This window comes from Rhamphochromis longiceps, linkage group LG16 (assembly GCF_057381845.1).
Source record: "Rhamphochromis longiceps isolate RC_006_pf linkage group LG16, R_longiceps_female_GT1.1, whole genome shotgun sequence".
Classification (NCBI taxonomy): domain Eukaryota; kingdom Metazoa; phylum Chordata; class Actinopteri; order Cichliformes; family Cichlidae; genus Rhamphochromis; species Rhamphochromis longiceps.
Genome location: NC_140572.1, coordinates 10,165,200 through 10,187,335, shown reverse-complemented (window position 1 = coordinate 10,187,335; position 22,136 = coordinate 10,165,200). Strand labels below are relative to the sequence as shown.

The 22,136-nt window shown below is 39.2% G+C and overlaps 2 protein-coding genes across 2 annotated transcripts in view; both read left to right on the top strand.

The window, feature by feature from the left end:
• The first annotated feature begins 765 nt into the window (after positions 1–765).
• itgav (integrin, alpha V) overlaps positions 766–22,136 on the top strand; it is a 47,267-nt gene continuing 25,896 nt past the window's right edge. The window contains exons 1-4 of the mRNA XM_085384327.1: positions 766–1,343; positions 5,081–5,208; positions 20,823–20,911; positions 21,603–21,717. Of these exons, the coding sequence (XP_085240453.1) occupies positions 1,180–1,343; positions 5,081–5,208; positions 20,823–20,911; positions 21,603–21,717 (496 nt within the window). The 5' untranslated portion in view covers positions 766–1,179. The remainder of the gene's footprint in view (positions 1,344–5,080; positions 5,209–20,822; positions 20,912–21,602; positions 21,718–22,136) is intronic.
• Positions 11,455–13,128, top strand: LOC146650638 (uncharacterized). The gene is made up of 2 exons (XM_085384329.1): positions 11,455–11,768; positions 12,657–13,128. The coding sequence occupies exons 1-2, from the start codon at positions 11,509–11,511 to the stop codon at positions 12,925–12,927; spliced, it is 531 nt and encodes a 176-aa protein (XP_085240455.1). The 5' UTR covers positions 11,455–11,508; the 3' UTR covers positions 12,928–13,128.

The window sequence follows — 22,136 nt, the reverse complement described above, 5'->3', positions numbered from 1 at the left end:
TTTGGGGCATGTATTCTGTAATCTGTAGTGGAATACATTTTAAAAGTAACCTTCCCAAATTCAAATTCATATTTTATTTGTCACATACACAGTCATACACAGTAGGATATGCAGTGAAATGCTTAGACAACTGCTCGTGACCTAAAATAAAAGACTATGAATAGGATAGGAAATAAATATCCTATTCTACTGCAATTATGCAATCTGCATAACTGCAGTAAGTGCAGTAAGTGGTTTTTGATGGAATTTTACTGCTTTTTCAGCAGAGCATCATACATAGTGTTTCTCACAACTGTAATGAATTGTAGTGGCACAAACATTTCTAGGACTTTTTTTGTATGTGTCTCCTGATGGTCTGGATCCAGTTTATTTCTCTTATATGTATTTTCTCTCTATTAATGGGAGTTTTTTATTTGGAAACGGCAGTGCTTAGTGGCCAGCTTATTTTTGGCAGGAAGAGAACCTGGGTGTATATGGACTTGATGGAATGTCTGAGCATTTATGAATTATCATCACAACAACAGTAACTACCAATGATACCATGGCAATGATTGAAAATAACTTTAACTATCTATTATTTATATTTATTTATATATCTAGCTATCTTGAAATAAGCTCAACTGTCCTGAATCCCTTCCTACATTTGAAATTGTACATTTGATTTAAATTCCCAACTCCCGGTACAGCCGAAAATCATGCTTTTGTTTTGAAGGGAATTCGACGGAAGTTGTTTGCTGTGTTTGGATGTTTAACTTGACTTTAGCTAGTTGGAGCGAGCCTATGCTTGACACACTTACCCACACCATACGCATACACAGTGTCGCGGCCTCTCCCCGAGCTTGTTCCGAGATTACGCCGCTTTCATCGGTTAGACAAACTAACGAATCGCCGGTGAAAGACTGACTCTCCCCCCGCCCTGCGCTGTGTGTGACGCTGGTTAGCTCCGGTACAAGCTGGGAATGTGTTTTATTTAACAATTACATGACGACTTGTTCTCCGTACGGTTGCGGGGGGGGACGCTTGTTAGCAGGGCTGAGATTTTAGGCATTTTAAAGTTGCACCGTGGGTGCATACAGGCCACAACACCTCTAGCTAACTGAGTAACTTGATAAGGGACAGACAACATCTTGGGCGTCTGTGTTTGTTTCGGTGAAGCCGCGGAGGTCTCCAGCAGCAGCCATGGCAGGGACACGGACAGCTGCTCTGCTGGTCCTGGTGTGTTTACACTTCCATCGCTCCAGCTCTTTCAACCTGGATGTGGATAATCCCTACGTATATTCCGGACCCGAGGGGAGCTACTTCGGCTTTTCGGTGGACTTCTTTAAGCCTTCAAACAACCTACAGTAAGATTTGTAGCAGAGTAGATGGTTATGGTAATGATGGTGATGGAGAAGCGCCTGTTCAATGTAACCTTTGGTTTGCTTTACTTTACATTATATATGCTTCTGTTAAAGTACTTTACTAAAGTTTTACACTTGGACCCTTTTCTTTTTTAGTGACAAGTTCTGAGTTGTTAAATCTTAAAAACATATTACTATGACAACAAATTAGAAGACAGTCCATTAACAGCAGTCCATTAACTTTTAACTTTTACTTCAGTTCTTTATTAACCAAATTGTAAGGGCATAACTTTCAAGAAAAGGTTTTCTCTGTTCACAGCTACACCAGCTGTAACTTTATTTAAAACACAGACAAACAGGAACAGTGCCCAGAGGCCATGAAGGCTTGTTGCTCTAAACTCTCGTCTACTGAAGCAGTGGATATCCATGGTTATCCAGTTTTACTGAAGTGAAAGTAGTTCTCTCAAAAGAACACTACTGATCTAGTTGTTTTCAGACTCTTTTTGTTTAGTTAATTTACATCATTAACAGACTAAGTGCAGTCCCAAAATAGTGCCGATGCCCTCAGTCATAGAGGAGGTTTAACCTGAGGTGCATTTAAATTGTGTTTCCCATATTGTCAAGTGTCATAAAATTTCCTGAAAAACGTTTAAAAAAAAAAATTCCCTGGAGTGTGTGAGATATCCTAATAACAGTCTTATCATCTGCCTTGATGCTTCCTGGTCTTGTTTCTTGCTGTATCTTTAGAGTGTCTGCATGAAATGATAGCAAAAAGCTGCCTGTCATCCTCTCTCCCTGCACAGAGTTTCTGCAGCAGTTTTGTAGATGCACATTAACAAACTTGCACCGTGCTACTTTTTATGTATATTAAGAAAACAGGTTTTTTCCCCAGACATCTTTAAAACATCATCCTATAACCCATACCCCAGTTGTTCATTTTTTGTGTGTGTGTTAAATCAATTCTTGTGGATTTCATTCCTTGTTCAACTAAACATATATCAGTAGGTACCCAGGAAAATGTCACTTTATTGCAGATAACTCCCTCAGAGCAGAGCCCTGTTGACCTTGGTACAGGAACATACTCAGATTCTGTAACTTTGTGTTTTAACTTAGTATCTAAAACCACTATGCTGTGTAGAGAAACATCGATTGCCTGCCATTTCTCCATATTTGAAAAAATATCAGAGGAATGTTGCAGTCTCATGTGACAATAGACTGACAGAGCGGACAGACAGTTAGAGACTTTCATCTACAGTAGCCTGAAAAACATTGAATCCTTTTAGTAACACTAATTAGATCAGCACTGAAATTCACTGCTCATATTACAGTTATTGCCATGGTCAGAGGGGATTTGTATAATATGATATCAGGACTGAAGCTGGCTGACCATGGCTTAATAATGTAAATATTTCCTTATACAGAACACGGTCACTGTGGAGACTCGTTTGGTTCTAGTTATTAAAAAGGAACTATACATCTTTTTTTCCTCACAGGGCCTAATGCATATCAAGCATTTTGGTTTACTGAACCCAGAAGTGACTGTGGTTAGATGATAGGGTGGAATGATAAGTTGTCGCTAGGAAACGTCATCTATAAACCATATGGGTTGAATGCACAGTTACAGATGCCTACTAACTAGTGCTAAATAACAGACAGACACTACAATTTCACTCACCAAAACTGAATCACAAACCTCTTAGATGCTCCGTACCACACCCATGTCGTCAACAGTTGTTTAAACATGGTGACTCCAGTTAGTGAAGCTGAAACCCAGCGGGTACCAATCAGCTACAGCTAAACATGTTGTCAGCATTCAGATGGATGAGTTATGAAAATAAATACAAATTCCCTCATACTAGAATTGTTATGAAGGTGGACACTCTCCACGGAGGCCAAAAACAGTTTTTACACCAGGCTGTAAACAGGCCTTGTAATGCATCTATGGGCACTGTCTCACATTTAGAGCTATATATTGTGTTAAATAAAAAAGGTGTTACAAACAATAAGCTACGCTAAGTTCAGGCTATCATTCAATTTTTATTAGCTAGTTTGAGGCAGCAGTAGTGGCTGGAAGCTAAAAAAAAAACCCCCAGCGTAACAATGTGTGGCCTGCAGTAATTACACGTATTGAGAGATCACTTGATTTGTAGCTGTTTTCCTGTTGTTGTTTTACTTTTATTCTACTGACTGTGGTTCCTGTCAGCTTTTAAAGCAACCACATCAATCAGTACAACCACCTCGGTCTCACTGAACCAGCAGCCTTTTAGCACGGCAGTGCTTAACGAATTAAAAGTATTCATTCGTTTTATAAGTGGTCAATACATTAGGTAGTGAAAACAGTTGAAAAGGAAAAATGTCCACTGAATGGCTCTTTATAAACAAATCCTGTTTCGCACTGCAGGGAAACCTTAATGCTTTGAACAAAGACCAACTGTTCACATGAAAACTGTTGGCTGTCTCTTGCAGCATCGCTACAAGCAGCCAAATTATGTTTTGTATTGCTGAGGAAATTTGTCATGTTACTGCAGCATCTACAGACGGGAGATGATCTGTGTTTCATATGTTTATTATATTAAGAACTAGTCAGTAGGGCATGTTCCAGGCAATGATACTTTTGGACAAACACTCACTGTTGCAGCACTGTGTAGACCTCTTTAATAAAGGGACACCAATACTACATATGAAGGTCATTGTACCAGTCTTGGTCAGTAGTACCGATAATATCATCTTGTGGTACTCTGGGTGTAGATTTGTAGTCCTGTGTGATTTATGCAGAGTAGAGACATCAACACTGGAAGAAATGAGCAGGTTGAAGATAAAAGCAGCATCCAGTGTTTTCTTTCTTTTCTTTTTAAATTTAGTTTGAACCGTATTAGAGACTAAAGTTCTGCTTTCACCACAGACTTCCTGGGGAGTATGAGTCTTTTGAGGAACTCCTCTACTTAAGATTTAACTGGATGAACCAGAGTTTAAAGTTCTGTGAGATGGTTAGATCCCCAGAAAGTCCTTGCTTTGGTGCTAGATAAAGTGTGTTTATTAGTTCACTGTTCTTCAGTAAATTGAACACACGGCTGAACTCTTGGCCTTTTTATGCATTAATGCATATCCTTATGCTAACAATATCAATCTCAGTGCTAAATATAAAAACCTGCCTGAAATGTGCTGTTGTTGGTATTACTTACACCACAAAGTTGGACAGTGATGACGCCCTGACTATGAGAAGATGGGGAAAATCCCACCACCTCATCACTGCGCCTCAGAACCTGAGCGATATTGAATTGAATTAAAAACAAAAACAAACAAACTGTATTTATTGGCTGTTATAAATATCATTGTGGGTATATCAACAAATAGCCAGAATTAACCAATATATTAACCCTGTCTATTTATCTATCAAGAAATATACATATTCGTATAGCTAATATGCACATTGCATATCCATATGCAAGTATTTGATGAGTTCTTACTCACAGACTTTCCTCATATCGAGTTCATTCACAGAAATTACTATGGCAGTAAAGCTCCCATACTTTGAAACACCAGCTGACTCATGTATGCACAGATTTTTAGACTGAGGTGGTAACAGATGACTGAAAGATTAAGCTTTGTTTCCTAAGCTGAATGAGACACAGTTTAGCCTCTCTTGGTCAGCTTAATTACTACATGAGAGCATTTGTGGCTTTTTCTGTATGAGTTGGTGGCTGTTTGTGTTACGGAATAACGTCCTCTCCTCTCCTCAGGTCAGACGTTCTGATTGGAGCTCCTCGAGCTAACTTGTCTGCGGACAGCATTGTGGAGAGAGGAGCAGTGTACAGCTGCCCCTGGGGCGGATCCAGCGCCTGTCAGCAGCTGGTGTTTGACAACAAAGGTACCAGAAGACCCCTTAGTTTGGTTAAAACCTCTTCCCCATCACCTTAGGGTGGGTTTAACCTTCAGTATCTCTCCCTCCTTTAATGAAAACCACTTAGAATTTACATTTTAATTCCAGACCATGATAGATATCATGAACAGTTTTCAGTAAGCATATTACTGATTGAATACTGAGGGTTCAGCTCAGCCTGTTTCTGTTGTTTTCATGCTAAGACGCATTCAGGAATGTGCGTTGAAGCAGAATGTGTGTGGACTCGTCCATGTACTGTGAGTGACTGACAAACTGCTGCCTCCTTCTGTTTATCCATGTTGCAATCATCTCTCTCCAGCATTGATCATAATTTAGTAATTTACTGTTTCTCTTTGATTGTGAAAGGCCAGATGAGCAGAGCACTGTCTTCACTGTAAATATTTACACAGTGATAAACAGTTAGAATTTGGTAATGTTCTGTGATGTGGGTATTAATCCCTTTATTGTCTTTGTAGAATTTCAGTCATTTTTTTTCTGTGAGGCAGCAGCACCCACACGTTCCAGGAATCCTGGAAGCTTCACACAATAAAATGTCCTTTTCTTAGGTGCAAATGGTGATTATTTCCTTTATATGTGAATGAAATGATTATGAAGAACAGCAGAAGTTGTCAAGGAAATGTTTTTGGTCATGTCTGTTGTTTTTACCAGGGGAAGCCAAAGTTACTCACTTTCAGAGAATATGTGGCATTTTGGATCTATAAATGAGTAAATCTGTGTTTCACAGACTTTTCTGACTACCCCAAATGTGATCCAGAGCTTTAAATGTTCTCTTTTAAAGTCTCCTCTCTAGGCTTAAAGCCTATGTGACATTTGAAAGGTAAACAAAGAAAAGTTTTATAAGAAATCGTATCCGTTTTTGTTTTGTTTTTCCCTCCAGCCATGTTGGTGCCTGATGTTTTGCAAAAGTTGTACCATCTCCAAGCTTCTTCTTGGGAGATGATGTGCTCAGATGTGAACACACCTTCTTACTGCCTGACACATTTCATTTAATTTAATCATTTGACTTCTGCCTGCTGTTCTGTCTGGATGTCCTCCTTAATGATTCAGACTGGGAGGTGGTCAGTTGGCTGTAAGAACCTATAAGTGTGTTGTTGTTAAAAGTATTACATTCAGATGTCTTGTTACTTTTGACAACTTAAGAAGGACAAGCTGTGGTGTGTTCACCACTGACTTTAAAGCAGGAAGAATCACACCTCTGAATGCTGCGACACCCAGCACAACACTAGTGGTTTAAATTGCTTTAAATGTAAACTGGGTGTGTAGCTGGTTTATCGCTGGTGTTACCAAGGTCTCTTTGAGTGTCAACAGTATTGTGTCATATAAAGATTTGAAAGATGTCTATAAGTCTTTCAAAACAGAACTTATCCTCTGGTGAAACAGTGCAGTCACAGTGTTTCCAAATCACTGGTGACTGCACGCATTGACAGACATGATTTATAGTTTTCATAACGGGGCTGGGTAACTGTGGCTATATGATTAACTTTTCCTGCTAGCTTTCATTTTTTAAGAGTAGGTGTTAAATGAGTGACTGTCATCTTTTAGAGTGTAGGTTTAATGTCTTCTACACACTGGAGTGAAATACAAAAACACACCTAAAGATCCAAGGGAGAAAAATGGCAGGCACAGGAGAGCAAAGACAAGCCAGGTGTTGATGTTAGCTGAACAGTATGCTTGGGGCAATTGAGTTCATGTAGCAACCAAATCAAATCACTTTTATTGTCACATCACATGTGCAGGTACATTGGTACAGCACATGTGAATGAAATTCTTGTGTGCGAGCTTCACAAGCAACAGAGTTGTGCAAAATACAATAACATAAACAGGCAAAATATACGAATGGCTAAATCTGAAACTAATAAATATATGTACAATATATATAATAGTATATGCTGACACTGACACATGCTCTAATAATGATGGCAAAGCACTGACTGACCAAAGCGATGAATAAACTTCTTTTTGGGTGCTTTGTGTTTTAAGCTATGTTTTTATGCACATTCTTAATTTGAGTTTAAGATATACCTAAGCTGAAATGTACAAGTCTTTTAAAGTCTAAAAAAACCACCCCTCTTAATCTATAAAAGCAAAGTGTGACAAAGTGCAGTGGAAAGAAATGATGACGTATATGAAGCATGTGACCTCAAGTTCCACTGAAGCTCTAGCTCCACTAAAGATGTGCAAAAACATCACATGAAAAAACAGAAACGTCATATTTCCGTTGTCTTTTCTACATTTTTATCTGGCACTCTTTCAGTTATCTCTTTTTCTGCTGTGGTGTTGGGGTAACCAACCAGCTACTTTTGGGGTTTTTTTTGACATAGTCGTTAAGATTGACATAGCAATAGTGAATTAAATTGGTGGGATGGGAGATTTGCATTTGGTAACTAAGGAAATTAATTTGTTTTTCTATGCTTACATTTGCCAAGAAATCTCCAGTATACATACCTAACATATTTTACCCTAAACTGGAACCACACTTTCTGCCAGTTCCATTAAAAGAGGACATGGAAGACAAAGCGGAATGAAGGAAGTATAAATAGCCGGAGACAGGGCAGTATGTGTTTCTTTGAGCGAGGCTGTGTAGTTGAGCTTGGTTGGTATTCTGTGGGAGACCTGAGCCATGAAAATAGGAAGTTAAAAAACAAACAAACCACACAACACTCCAAAACAGTGACGTCCCGCCCCCTCCAGCATGGCGTCAATATTGCCCGTGCACAAGCTCTTTGCAGACAAAGAATACATGCAGTATCGTGTTAAAGCAGAGTTCATGTTGCTTTCACCATTTAAACCAACAGCGAATATTCTCCCTCCTCCTTTGAAAAATCTGACACTGATGTTTGACACACTTTGAGTGGCACATGAATAAAAACTGAAATCTTCACTGCCACAGTTAATGAAACTGCTTTCATTTTCCAGTAAAATAATGTTAGACATTCAAAGTTAGAACCTACAATTTAGCTCTCTAAATTTCTTTTAAAAGCCACAAATGCCAAGGATTACATTTTGTGTTGATCAACAGAATTGCTTTTGCTGCTTTTATTTTGCATTCATAAAACTAATATAGAATAGTGCAGGATTTAGTTGGAAACCTGCAGACTTAAATACCTTCAGCCTTATTATAATTTGGCTTTTTGGCAGAAGTATTCAGTGCTATGTACTGTACGTATATCTGTCTTTAATCAACTGATTTTGGCCTGTAGCTCTACAGCACTGGAATACCTGCTGAACAGTTGGCTTCATGCAGCCTGCTGTTCCAGGCCTCTTATGTCCATAAAAGGTAAATTTGTCTTACATAGCCTCAGTAAGTCTTGTAAAGCAGGCGCCTAGTGCAGGATGTTTACTTTTCAACTTGTTCAACTTCATCTCCTGATGTTACAGTCTAATTGATCAGCAAATTCCTTCCCATCTGCCTTAGAACAGGACACGGTCAGCACTGAGAGCCTGCAGGCTCGGACAGAAACCAAACATGTTCGGTGACACTCTTCTCTTTTGGTCGTAATGTAGTTAGTCAGTGGCCTAGTTATAATGCTGTGTGTGCACACACGTGTGAGTGTGTGTGCGCCCATGTGTGTGCTTTTCCCCACAATAGAGGCCTTTGTTGATGACCTGAGTAATTACTGGCCAAAAGCTTTACTGGACCAGAGAACAGAATTAACTGGAATTTGACTGTGTGTGTGTGATTGTGTGTGTCTGTCTCACAGTGACCCAGACTCAGCATTAATCTGTCCTGACTCTGGTTTTTTTCTTTTTTTGGGTTGTTTTATACTGTCTTCAAGAATATTGTGTACAGCAAATATATAACAGTTTTTATATATTTGCTTTTATGTGCAGCACATAAAATTAGGTCAGAGGTCATAGTAATGCTATTAGTAATGCTCGATAGAGCTACTAAAAATGACAATAGGTTTTCAGAATGACAGGAACATGTCATCATAGGATGCTTTATGTGTATAATTGATTCATTTTATTACAACATATGATGTTATGTACAGTAACTGGTTATAATCTAAACTATTTACTGAACAATGAAATGAATGCTGCTCACACTTTATCCATGTAAATAAAAAGAAAATGTACTGAAAATGATCCCAGGTACAGTACAATGTGTTTCAACAGGATAAACTTTGCAGTTGTTTTTACTGCACTACAAACTTTTTAAAAGTACGAAGCACAAAACTTTTTAAAAAGAACAAAGAAAAAAAATGTGTAGAAAATACAAAACTTCCCCTAAAAGTGAGCTGAGAGCGAGTAAGTGAGCTGCCTTGGTGGAGGTTTGTTCTCACCACGTGAATGTCGATAATAACAAATTTTTTGGTTAGCAAACAACAAACAGTGTCTGAGTTTGTTCCTTTTCAGATGGTAACTAGCTGGCAGGAAACAGTTGGCATCATGGCTCCTTGATTCACCACCATAATTACAGATTAGGTAAGACTGATGCAAGTTATTGCCAAACTGGGAAACTAATCCTTTTGTACTTCATCCCTCGTGTCCACTAGAGCACTCTTTTATCAACCAAACAGTTCTGAGAGTCAAAGAATTTGAATTTAGCTGGAACTGCCGAGGCTGGAGTTTCCCATCCTGGTGGGAAAATCCCAAACTGTCCGTGTGTAATATCTGCCCAGGCTTAAATATTTATCTGCTTATTGCTTGTAAATATTTATCTGATTTCTATGGGAGTGGTCCTTTTGTTTCACTAATTCGGAGCTCAGTCTGTTATTATGTTTTTGTTGTTTTGTTGTTTGTTTTTTCACTCCAGCTGGGAGCAGTCAAATGCCAGCTGTTGTCTCCTGACAGCATTCCTATTATACACTAGTGATGGGATTTCCGGCTCTTTTTAGAGATCCGGCTCTTTCGGTTCGGCTCACTAAAAAGAGCCGGCTCTTTCGGCTCCGAACCGGCTCTTCAGGTTGTTTTGTTGCTTTAATTAATTTATTATTAACAATAATATAAAATTATGCACAAAAGGAATTACTAACATAAAAACAAGTGGTTTTATTTATATATGTTTATATATAAATATATGCGGTGGCCCCTAGAGACAAAACACGTACAAACTCCAAAACACATTTCTAGCATGAACTGAACTTCCAAAGCAGAGCTACTAGATCACTTAAATTACACAATTGAAAGCATGTGTGTATTGTTTGTGTATTTATACACAGGCACTCATATATATATTCAAATAATTTAAAAAAAAGTTCATTTACCTGTTATTACCACACACCAAATCCGGTCGTTGGTACTTGCTGGCTTGTGTAGCCACAAGATAACAAAGGCTCAACACTGCGCCCAGCATCCTGGAGCACTTCTGTTGTCTTTTGTACGTGTTTTGAGTTTTTATATGCTTCTGAGTTTTTATGTGCTTCGGAGTTTGTACGTGTTTTTACGTGTTTTGGAGTTTTTACGTGTTTTGGAGTTTGTACATGCTTCAGAGTTCGTACGTGATTTGAAGTTTGTATGTGCTTTGTCTCTAGGGGCCACCGTAAATATACTTTTATTTATTCACTCCACATAAAATGTAATAAATAAATCATATAATACAAAAATCAACTATTCACATTTCAAGTTTTAACTATTTAAATTTTCAGCTTTTTCCTTTCACAAATTTAAAGTGAAAAGAACACAAAACACTGCAAACCACAACACAATTAAATATAAATTATAATATGAAAACTAAAAGAACATGCATATTCTCTGTCATATGGACCTGCATGAATAAACTTTCTCAATCCTTTATCATCTGCAACTGAAAATAGTTGTGGATGATTACTATACCTTTCTAATGTTGTTGTCCCTGCCTCTCTTTCTCTCTCTCTCTGGCTCTGTTCCTGTGCTACTGAGTGTAACTACCGCCCCTCCCCCCTCTGCCCAGCGTAAAGCACAAGGCTCGCGTGCAGAGTGAAGCGGAAAAAAAGTGCGAGAGAGAGGCTGAGAGAAAGAAAAAAAAAAAAAAAAAAAAAAAACCCCACGTGACGGCTCGCGATAAGGAGCCGGCTCGCGTCGTTCACGGCAAAGAGCCGGCTCTAACGGTGTGTTCACACCGAACGCGATGGACGCGAATAAAACGCCCCAAACGCCCCTAATTTGACGCGTGTACATTCGCGTCTCAACGCGTGTCCAAGAAAAATCCATCGCGCGTCAAAATATGATATTTTGACGCGCGTGAACCGGAAATGTGGGAGGAATGTGGGAGGGAGTTGTGCCAGACCTGGTTTTGCAAGATGGCAGCTATCGAGCTAGCGCTTGAAGAGAGAGTCTCCCTTCTCTATGTACTGTGGAGAGCAGAGCAGCAGCGTAAAAGACGTCCTCGCCGTACCTGGGTCCATCAGGTCCTCCAGAGGCATGAGCAGTTTGGTGAGTTTCACCACTTGCTCCAGGAGCTGCGCCTGGATGACGGCCGATTCCAGCGCTATCACCGTCGGCCAGTTTGAGGACCTGCTTTCCCTCGTCGGTCCCAGCATTGCCCGCCTAGACACCAACTACAGACGCTCAATCCCACCTGCAGAGCGCCTGTCCGTCTGCCTGAGGTTAGTAAAACTATTTAATACGGTAGTCCTTTATTGATATCTGTGCTAATATGCTAATCCATCCAGTTATACACTGCTAACATGGATGTGCTATGCTAACAGTGAATGCTGTCGGTGTTTACTGAAAGCAAACTGTGGTACAGAGACGACTCTTTATAATATTTCTAGTGATACTCAGAAGGTCTCATCAAGTCCCGATTTAATTCGATTTATGCTGTTATCAGTGTTTGAATGATAGCATGGCTGTGGTGTCACATCAATGTATGCGCTCGGTGTTTGCTGATATCAAACTGTAGCATTAGGACCACTGAGTTAACCTTTGTAGTGATACTCACTCCTTTTTATTTAGACCTGGTTTAATTCTGGGATAGTTGAATATTTGTATATAATCCCTGCAGCTGTCAGACTCTATAGCAGGGGTCACAGCCTTTATTAAAACAGAGTTAGATAAAACTGTGAACAGTTTGGTTCATCTCTAGTTACATGGTTCTATCTTGATAAGCTGTCTTATCACAGATTAATTTTTCAAAAATATTAATGATTTAAGCAAGGAAAGGGCTACATGTCAACACACAACTCTTTATTTCTATTAATGTCTCACTTCATTCCTACCTGATTGACATGTTTAGGAATTATGAGTGATTGGCTCACTGTAGTTGTGAAAGTTGCTACCAATCAAATTATGATATGTTAAAGTTAAAACAAAACACAACTGTTTTAGATATTATCTAATATACATTTTGTAATTATCCTTATAATTACAAAAGGTTTTATGTAAGATTCATGTTTTGTGATTTAAATCTGACATCACAAAAGTATTTTGGAATTTGAATAATGTATTTTGTAACTGCAGCACACATAATACTAATTTTGAACAATTTTGTCCAGGTTCCTTGTCACCGGGGACTCCTTCAGGACCATCGCGTTCAGTTTCAGAGTCGGTGTGTCCACGGTGAGCCAGATCACCCCCCAGGCAGCGACGTCCATCTGGGACTGTCTAGTGGACGACTTCATGGCTGTGCCTTCACCTGGAGACTGGCGCTCCATCACAGAGGGATTCCAGGAGCGCTGGAACTTTCCTCTGTGCTGTGCAGCTCTGGATGGGAAGCACATCCAGACAAAGGCACCCCATATATCATATAGGAGACACACACATTGATATACACTAAATATTCATTTCATTTCTTTTTTGTGGTGCCCAAATTGATGCACCTGCTTGATTTTGTTTAAACAATTATTGCACACTTTCTGTAAATCCAGTAAACTTCTTTTCACTTCTCAAATATCACTGTGTGTGTCTCCTGTATGATATTTAACTGACATTTTTTATTGTAACAACCAACGATTTATACAGGAAAATAATGTCTATTAACAAGGTTGCCCAAACTTCTGCATCCCACTGTATCAGTATATTTTGTCATTAGTATAATATGAAATAAAGTCTACATGTGTCAAGTCGTGTGCCAACATTTGCTGTGTAGTAGAACTGAGACATCAGTCATTATAAACATTTATTTAAAATAATATTAAAAGTCTCAAACAGAAAAACATTAAACATAAATATATAAAATATAAGAATTTACAGAGAGACAGGAATAAAAAGGACCAGCTGCTCTCCAGAGCAGGAACAAGGCTGAGGAGGAAATGCTCCATTGGAGACTGGTGTGGCCTCTTCAGGGACTCCAGGATGGCCAGCTCCACCGCCGATGGACCGTCCTGGGACCCATCCCTCATCTGCCTCGGAGCCGTCCTCCTCTGTGGGCCTGTAAAACAGCACAAAACACAAAGAAATGAGAAGGCTGCTACTAGATTTTAATTTCAACATTGAAAAAAAACAAAACAATAACAGGATATAATCAGATTGGTTGTAGATATTTAGTAAAGGTGATCACAAGGGAATCCCACCGACTAAAAAGGTATCAGTGCTTGCTGTACATATCTGTGGGTGCAGCAGCAGGAGCTCAGGGACTGGGGATGCTCTGCTGCAGAATCAGTTGGTTCTATCAATACAGTATTAAATGTTAACAGGTTGGATATAATAATCGTAGAGTAGACAGTGGTCCCTCATTTATTGCAGGGGTTCTCAGAATAACTAGCCCCTGGTCACAGTTCTCACAATTGATTCTCAAAGTGCAAACCTTTGTAGATTGCAAAACGTAAAAGTATTATTATGCCGCGGTTTGTCTTCATCTGCCCGCCACTTTCGTGCGCCTTTTTCCCTCACGGTGCAGGTGTCTATTTCCGAATGAGGCTCATAGTTATGGGTGTTTTTGTGCTGTTTTTTCTATTGGACGCGATGGTTATCAAAACCAAACGTGATAAATTTGGCAAGCGCAGGAGATTTGTCAATCAGGCTGCAGAATGCAATGCTGTACTGTGCAATAAAAAATCAGCGAAAAAGCAAAGCAGTGACGGATGAACAGCGGGACCACTGTGTGCTGTTTATTAATAAACAATAAAATATATTCCTAAATGATAACATGCATAAAAGCAGAACGGTATTTGTACGTCAGTGGGAAAATAGCGGTGGCTTGCTAGCTTTTGTGCGGCTTCCCCGGGTCAGTGAAAACTTTCAAAAGAGAAATGAATGAACTTACCAGGTTGCCCGATCTCTTCACATATCTTCCTCCAAGCTCGGTCCTTTTTATTCCTGTCTCGGTACTGAAAGCAGCTGGTGTTGTACAGCTCCGAGTTGTTTGCTACCGCATTGATTAGCCTTCCCCTCCATTGAAGTATGAAAGGCTTTGGCTGGATCTGCCCCTTTGACCTAGGTAACAGCCATGTCACCAGGCTCCTGATTGGTTGTTGCGGCGCGATTTGACGCTGGAGTTCAGATTTTTCCAACTCGAGCGGTAGACGCGAAACGCGCGTATGCACAAAGTGCAACACAAAAACTCACGCGCGTGGTTTTATTCGCGCGTCAAACGCGCCAGACGCGCTACACTGACGCGCGTTTCACGCGTTTTGGCGTTTTCGCGACGCAAATCTGCTTCCGAATTTTCGCGGGACCCGCAATCGCGCGTCATCGCGCCTTTCCATTGACTTTACATGTAAACCTGACGCTCTATTCGCGTCCATCGCGTTCGGTGTGAACACACCGTAAGAGCCATTTCGTTCGCGAACGACCCATCACTATTATACACACAGTATCAGTCAGTGAAACCTGTGGAATCACAGGCATGTGGATTTGTGTGTTATAGTCCTCAGAGTAACTGCTATTTACATTGTATATGTACAAAGCTATTATCTACGGTGGCCCCTAGAGACAAAGCACGTACAAACTCCAAAACACTTGCAAACTCCAAAACACTTGCAAACTCCAAAACACTTGCAAACTCCAAAACACATGCAAACTCCAAAACACTTGCAAACTAAAAAACACATGCAAACTCCAAAACACGTACAAACTCCAAAACACTTGCAAAATCCAAAACACTTGCAAACTAAAAAACACATGCAAACTCCAAAACACGTACAGACTCCAAAACACTTGCAAAATCCAAAACACTTGCAAACTAAAAAACACATGCAAATTCCAAAACACGTACAAATTCCAAAACACTTGCAAAATCCAAAACACTTGCAAACTAAAAAACACATGAAAATTCCAAAACACGTACAAATTCCAAAACACTTGCAAATTCCAAAACACGTACAAATTCCAAAACACTTGCAAAATCCAAAACACGTACAAATTCCAAAACACTTGCAAAATCCAAAACACGTACAAATTCCAAAACACTTGCAAAATCCAAAACACGTACAAATTCCAAAACACTTGCAAAATCCAAAACACGTACAAATTCCAAAACACTTGCAAAATCCAAAACACGTACAAATTCCAAAACACTTGCAAAATCCAAAACACGTACAAATTCCAAAACACTTGCAAAATCCAAAACACTTGCAAACTAAAAAACACATGCAAATTCCAAAACACGTACAAATTCCAAAACACTTGCAAAATCCAAAACACTTGCAAACTAAAAAACACATGAAAATTCCAAAACACGTACAAATTCCAAAACACTTGCAAAATCCAAAACACGTACAAATTCCAAAACACTTGCAAAATCCAAAACACGTACAAATTCCAAAACACTTGCAAAATCCAAAACACGTACAAATTCCAAAACACTTGCAAAATCCAAAACACGTACAAATTCCAAAACACTTGCAAAATCCAAAACACGTACAAATTCCAAAACACTTGCAAAATCCAAAACACGTACAAATTCCAAAACACTTGCAAAATCCAAAACACGTACAAATTCCAAAACACTTGCAAAATCCAAAACACGTACAAATTCCAAAACACTTGCAAAATCCAAAACACGTACAAATTCCAAAACACTTGCAAAATCCAAAACACGTACAAATTCCAAAACACTTGCAAAATCCAAAACACGTACAAATTCCAAAACACTTGCAAATTCCAAAACACGTACAAAATCCAAAACACTTGCAAAATCCAAAACACGTACAAATTCCAAAACACTTGCAAAATCCAAAACACGTACAAATTCCAAAACACTTGCAAAATCCAAAACACTTGCAAACTAAAAAACACATGCAAATTCCAAAACACGTACAAATTCCAAAACACTTGCAAAATCCAAAACACGTACAAAACACAACGGAAGTGCTCCAGGACGCTAGGGGCAGTGTTGAGCTTTTGTTACCTAGTAACTACACAAGCCAGGAAGTACCAATGACCGGATTTGGGGTTTGCAGCCTTAAAGGCCGCATTTTAAGGCCGATTACGTCACAGTAAATGATGAGCGTTCTCTCTCTAGCTGGTATAAAGAAGGCTTTCCCAATTCAAAGGCTGCTCGAAATGCGGCCCTCAAATGCGTCCATAATTTCCCTGAATTTTAAGGATGGGTCGGTGTAGCCTTCATGGCCCAACATATCCCAGACTTCATAGTGCGGTGGTGGTGTGGATAATTTTGCCGAAAAAAAACGGTGGAAGCGGAGCGGAGGAAGTGTAAACTTTCAGAAGTAAGTACTGAATATTATGTCACTTATTTATGCGCAAATATTTTTTTAATGAAGAACATTAAACCATTATTGTTGGCCACATGTCGGGAAAGTTATGTGACATTAGTCATGTCTGTACTTTCAGAATTAACTTGGTTTTAAAGCCTTTACTTTAAAAATATATATATAGTCGACCTTAATCTTACAGAGATTGTGATGATTTTGTGGATAATTAAAGTCAGTCATATATCCACAAACACAACAAGCTGAAAGTCAGTGATGCTGCTCGGTTTGCAGTCCTGAATATCACAGCACAAGGAAGATTCACTGCACTGTTAATGTTAGCTATGTTATATTGCTGCCTCTGTTCGGTGGTGTCGAGCCAAACGGACTTTAACGTGTGTTTGAACGAGCTGACGGTTCACTCGTTAAGCTGAAAGAAAGATGCTTTAATCACAGGAGTCACACATGTGTGTCCACTGTACCATCTGGGAACTCCTCTTGTTTCGTAATAACACAAACACTAAATCCTCCTTCTTTTGTGCTGTTTTGTAGCAGTGTATACACCTGAGACTGTCACCTGTCTGTCTGTCCTGCACTCTCTCTCTGTTTCTTTCTCTCTGATTGTGTAATAAAAATATGAACATGTGTTTATAAGTCACACTTGTGTTTGAATCCTGCAGCTTATCACACATTTGATTTCCATGTGTGACAACTGCAAGTGTCCAGAGTGAGGACAGACTGAGGGACCCACTGCTGCACATCATCTGTGAGGCTTTGCACCCCTGATGATCCACCAGGACAAACTCAACAGCGTGTGAGGAAGAGGAGGAGGAAGAGCCAGCAGCAGCTGACAGATGGAGAGAATAGACAGACTGTTCCCTGTTTGTGAAGGACTGCTAGAAAAGTTTAAAATAACTAATTGTCTGTCCTGAATCAGTCTTACTAGGTAATGTTCAAATAATTTTATCATTCCAGTGTTTTCAGTGTGGGAGAAAGTACTCAGGGCCTTCAAGTTACGCACTATGAAAGGCAGCAACAAGTGTAATATTCAGAAACCTAAAGTATGTATCAGCAGCAGAATGGAGCTAAAAATAAATGTTTGTTTCAGTTCTATGAAGCTTTGAGTATTTTGGATTAGTAGCACTGCTGTGTTTGTTGCATCATATTGCTGTAATTGTTTATATGCTTTATATATTCTGAGGTAAGTTGATCTATAGTGTTACATCATATTCTGTAAGGATGTTATGTGTTTGTAGACTTTCTGCCCAGTTTGACCCATTTAGCAGAAGCCAGCCTGTTTAAGGCTCTGATATCTATTCTGTATGACTTAAAGCAGTTATGACATGGTCTGATTTTCTCACCCAATAAAGGAATATTTCATATATCAGTCTACTCTTCATTTTATCAGAAACAGTTATCACAGCTTGTACATTTTCTTTTAATAAATATATGTAAGCAATGAGCCAAATTTAGTAATGCCAACATACTGAAGGAACAACATTTATCTCTTATATATGATACACCTATATATGCACTGTCAAAGATACTTGTCTTTGAGTGAAGATTTAAGGTGATAAGACATATAAATAACTGCAACTTGAATCTGTACTGAAGCTCAGTATTTGACACAGAGTTCATGTTCACTGCTGTAATAGCTAATAATGATTAATATAATAACTAGAATATTGGCCATATTATATTTACATTACCAAAGTGATATGACTTTAGTCTCATGAACAACATCAGCTAATTCTTATTTACTAATTAATCTTGAAATGACTGTTCAGTACAGAAATGAAGCCCAAAAATCATGTTTTACTGTCCTGTGGTCTCAGCCTCAGATACTTATCAAATCACACAAAGCTCATGTAGAAACAAACAAACAAATGAACAAAATATGTTCTCCCTCATTTCTGTCAAACCAAGTTGTATGACACGTTTCCAGCGGTTAGTATCACGGTTGCTAGGCAACCTGGGAAGCGCGACGGAGACTAGACCGTCCCATACAGACAAACTTGCCGTTTATTTTGCAAATCGAGCTCAACACTGCCCCTAGCGTCCTGGAGCACTTCCGTTGTGTTTTGGAATTTGCATGTGTTTTTGAGTTTGCAAGTGTTTTGGAATTTGTACGTGTTTTGGATTTTGCAAGTGTTTTGGAGTTTGTACGTGCTTTGGAGTTTGTACGTGCTTTGGAGTTTGTACGTGTTTTGGAATTTTCATGTGTTTTTTAGTTTGCAAGTGTTTTGGATTTTGTACGTGTTTTGGAATTTGCATGTGTTTTTTAGTTTGCAAGTGTTTTGGGTTTTGCAAGTGTTTTGGAGTTTGTACGTGTTTTGGGTTTTGCAAGTGTTTTGGAGTTTGTACGTGTTTTGGGTTTTGCAAGTGTTTTGGATTTTGCAAGTGTTTTGGAGTTTGTACGTGTTTTGGAGTTTGCATGTGTTCTTTAGTTTGCAAGTGTTTTGGAGTTTGCATGTGTTCTTTAGTTTGCAAGTGTTTTGGAGTTTGCATGTGTTTTGGAATTTGCATGTGTTTTGGAGTTTGTACGTGCTTTGTCTCTAGGGGCCACCGTAATTATCACTGTAAGTAACATTTTTTCATAATTCACATTTAAAACAGAGCTTTTAGTGACCCAAGTGCTGTACAAAGTATGTATGGCTACAGTATGTACACACACAAGAATGTCATTAAATGAAAAAGTAAAAAGTGGGCACAAAATACACAATTTAAGATGTTTGAAGCACCTCCATTGGGTTGTTTTGTTGAATGTTTTTCAATAATTTATTAAAAATTGGTTATTCTGTGAAGATATAGTCAGATAATTTTGAGATTTTCAAGAACTTTGTTAAAGAGCAGTCGAAAAAGGCATGAAATGCTGCGATGGCACATACTGTCAGTGGTGTATAAGACTGTCATCAGTGTGCAAATGCCACTGTAAGGAAAAATGACGTATACTTTCTATTACATGGCATTACATAATTCCAGATGTTGTAGTTCAAATCCTGTTGCTTGTATAAATAAACAGCAACTGTCCATATGCAGTACTGTGCGAAAGAAGGTCAGGATATCTGGACTCAAGAGCAGAAGTGCTGTTTGGTCTCTCAGTCATAGTGAGACCCACTTCTCATCAGCATTGGTGATTCTCTGTAGCTCGGTTGGTCATTTTGAAACAAAAACACTTGTGTGTTTGCTAAAGTGTGAGGTCTGTAATGAAATGTCTGATGCAGAATGTGAGTGGTCATAATGGGAATCATACAGCGGTCCACAGGTCCATGAAAAGATGACCTTCATAGGGAGACTGGGGAAATTTTGTAGCCTTTTAAAACATGCGTCATAGCACGTGGGATGTGCTTATGTGTAATGGAGAGGGTGGCTACGCCAGTCTTGAATTAAATAAAAAAACAAAAACAGAAGGACCATTAAATTTCAGTGTGGTGTTCATCATTCAGTGCTTATTAGGAAAAACTGTGCTTAAGATGGTAATTAATGGTGTATGTTTGCAGTTGTAGTCATGCTGCGATCTGTCTGATTGTCTCCTGTTTTTCTTCCTGAAATACTCATCCTGTCTGTCCTTCTTTTAGGACACTGGAGATTTTCACAGCACTGCAGTCATTTATAGCCACAGCTGTGTATGTGTCATAAGTCTATCAGAATTCTAAGTTTATCCATGTTTGAATGGTGCGTGTTGGCAGGAAAAAAAAACCATATGCTGCCCAAACGTTATTAAACATAGGTCAGAGCTTTCCCGTTGGAAAACTGCTGCACTAAACTTTTAACAAAGACTGTCCCATGTCACATTATAATTTACCAATCAGGAATCTTCCCTGATTAAGATGGAGTCCCGACAGTCGACCATTTATTTCATGTAGTTATTGTTCATTTGAAAAACCTGGACAGTTTTGTGCTGCTGCAGATTTTAAAAGGGGAAAACGGACATCTTGAGTATTAGTCCAAAATTTGTATTTGTGTGTTTAAAGATATTTTTCTGCTGCTTTATTTTGTGGCCGTTTCTTTTTTTTACCATCGTTGTTCTCTAATTTAAATTGTTTAACAATGATCTTTTTCTTTTTGCAGACGAAAGGACGCGTGATGGGGCTAAGATGGAGTTTAAATCCAAACAATGGTTTGGAGCGTCAGTGCGATCTGATGGAGAACACATTCTGGTAAGAAACACGGCACGTAAAATGTCTGAGGAACAGCACTAACTTCATGCCTTGCCTCATGGACTTTCTGTCCAGAGTACCCAGAATGTTTTGTCTCACTGCCGTTTTTTTCTTCCTGCTGAAGTGAAGACCTCTGAACTTTTGGATTGTTCAATGTACTGATCTAGCATTTTCAAAATCCTACAATTCCTGGTTGTAGTATGCAGATGATTAAATGAATTATTTCCATGGTCAGTCCACACTTTCACATATGTGATTTGACCACAGGAGCTGCCCATTTAGAACCATTGTTTTGGGTAAATAAAGTGTGCCTTCTCCAGTGTAGGAGCCTCAGAGTTGTTCTAAAAATCCTGAAACCTTTGATCCAAACCTTTGTGGAAAGGTGAAGGACAGTACAGTGCATATAAGCTAAGAAAATAACACAGCGTCTCATTTTGTTTTCGTCCACTGTTCTTGTTTCATTGCGGTCGGATATGTCTTAAGGTTTTGCATCAGTTTGTGCCAGTGGTGGGTTCTCCACCACAACTGAAACAGAAAGGCTGAAAGGATACACTACACCACCTTGCAAGAGTCCTCACAGTTAATGACTTAGAGGATGAAGCACAGTTTTACCAACAATGGACACCAACCATTTTTACACTGAACTAATATGTCGCTGGATTTGTTTTGTCTATGTGTGTATGCTCTGTAGGCGTGTGCTCCCCTTTACCAGTGGTCAACCTTAGGTGTCTCTGAGCGTGAGCCTGTGGGAACTTGTTACCTGAAGAAAGGAAACCAGGTGGTTGAATACTCGCCCTGCAGAACAGGTATGTTTGTTGCTTCCTGTCCTAGTATCTGCAGTGGAATTCTGTTCTTACCCCTCCCAGTTCAAGTGCATGATCTCAGCTACAGTGGCCACTGTAGGACAAACATATTTCAGAAAACATTTAGTCCGTTTTTCATAACAACCCGCAGCTGGACAGGTTTCAATACTACATGTGCATTCTATATTTTAACATATTTGAGTAATATTGACACTTAGCAATACATTAGGAATAAGATAATAAGTGAGACATATTGTGCGATATTTTACATTTTTACCGTGGAGTTACCTCGAAAACTCTGCTCGCCGTTCATCTGTGATAAGCGCAGGCTGTCAGTCTGCTGTTTACCACAGCTGTCAGTATGATACAAGACAACGTGTCAGTGAAGCTCACTTCTGTTCAGTGACAGCGATACTGAGGTG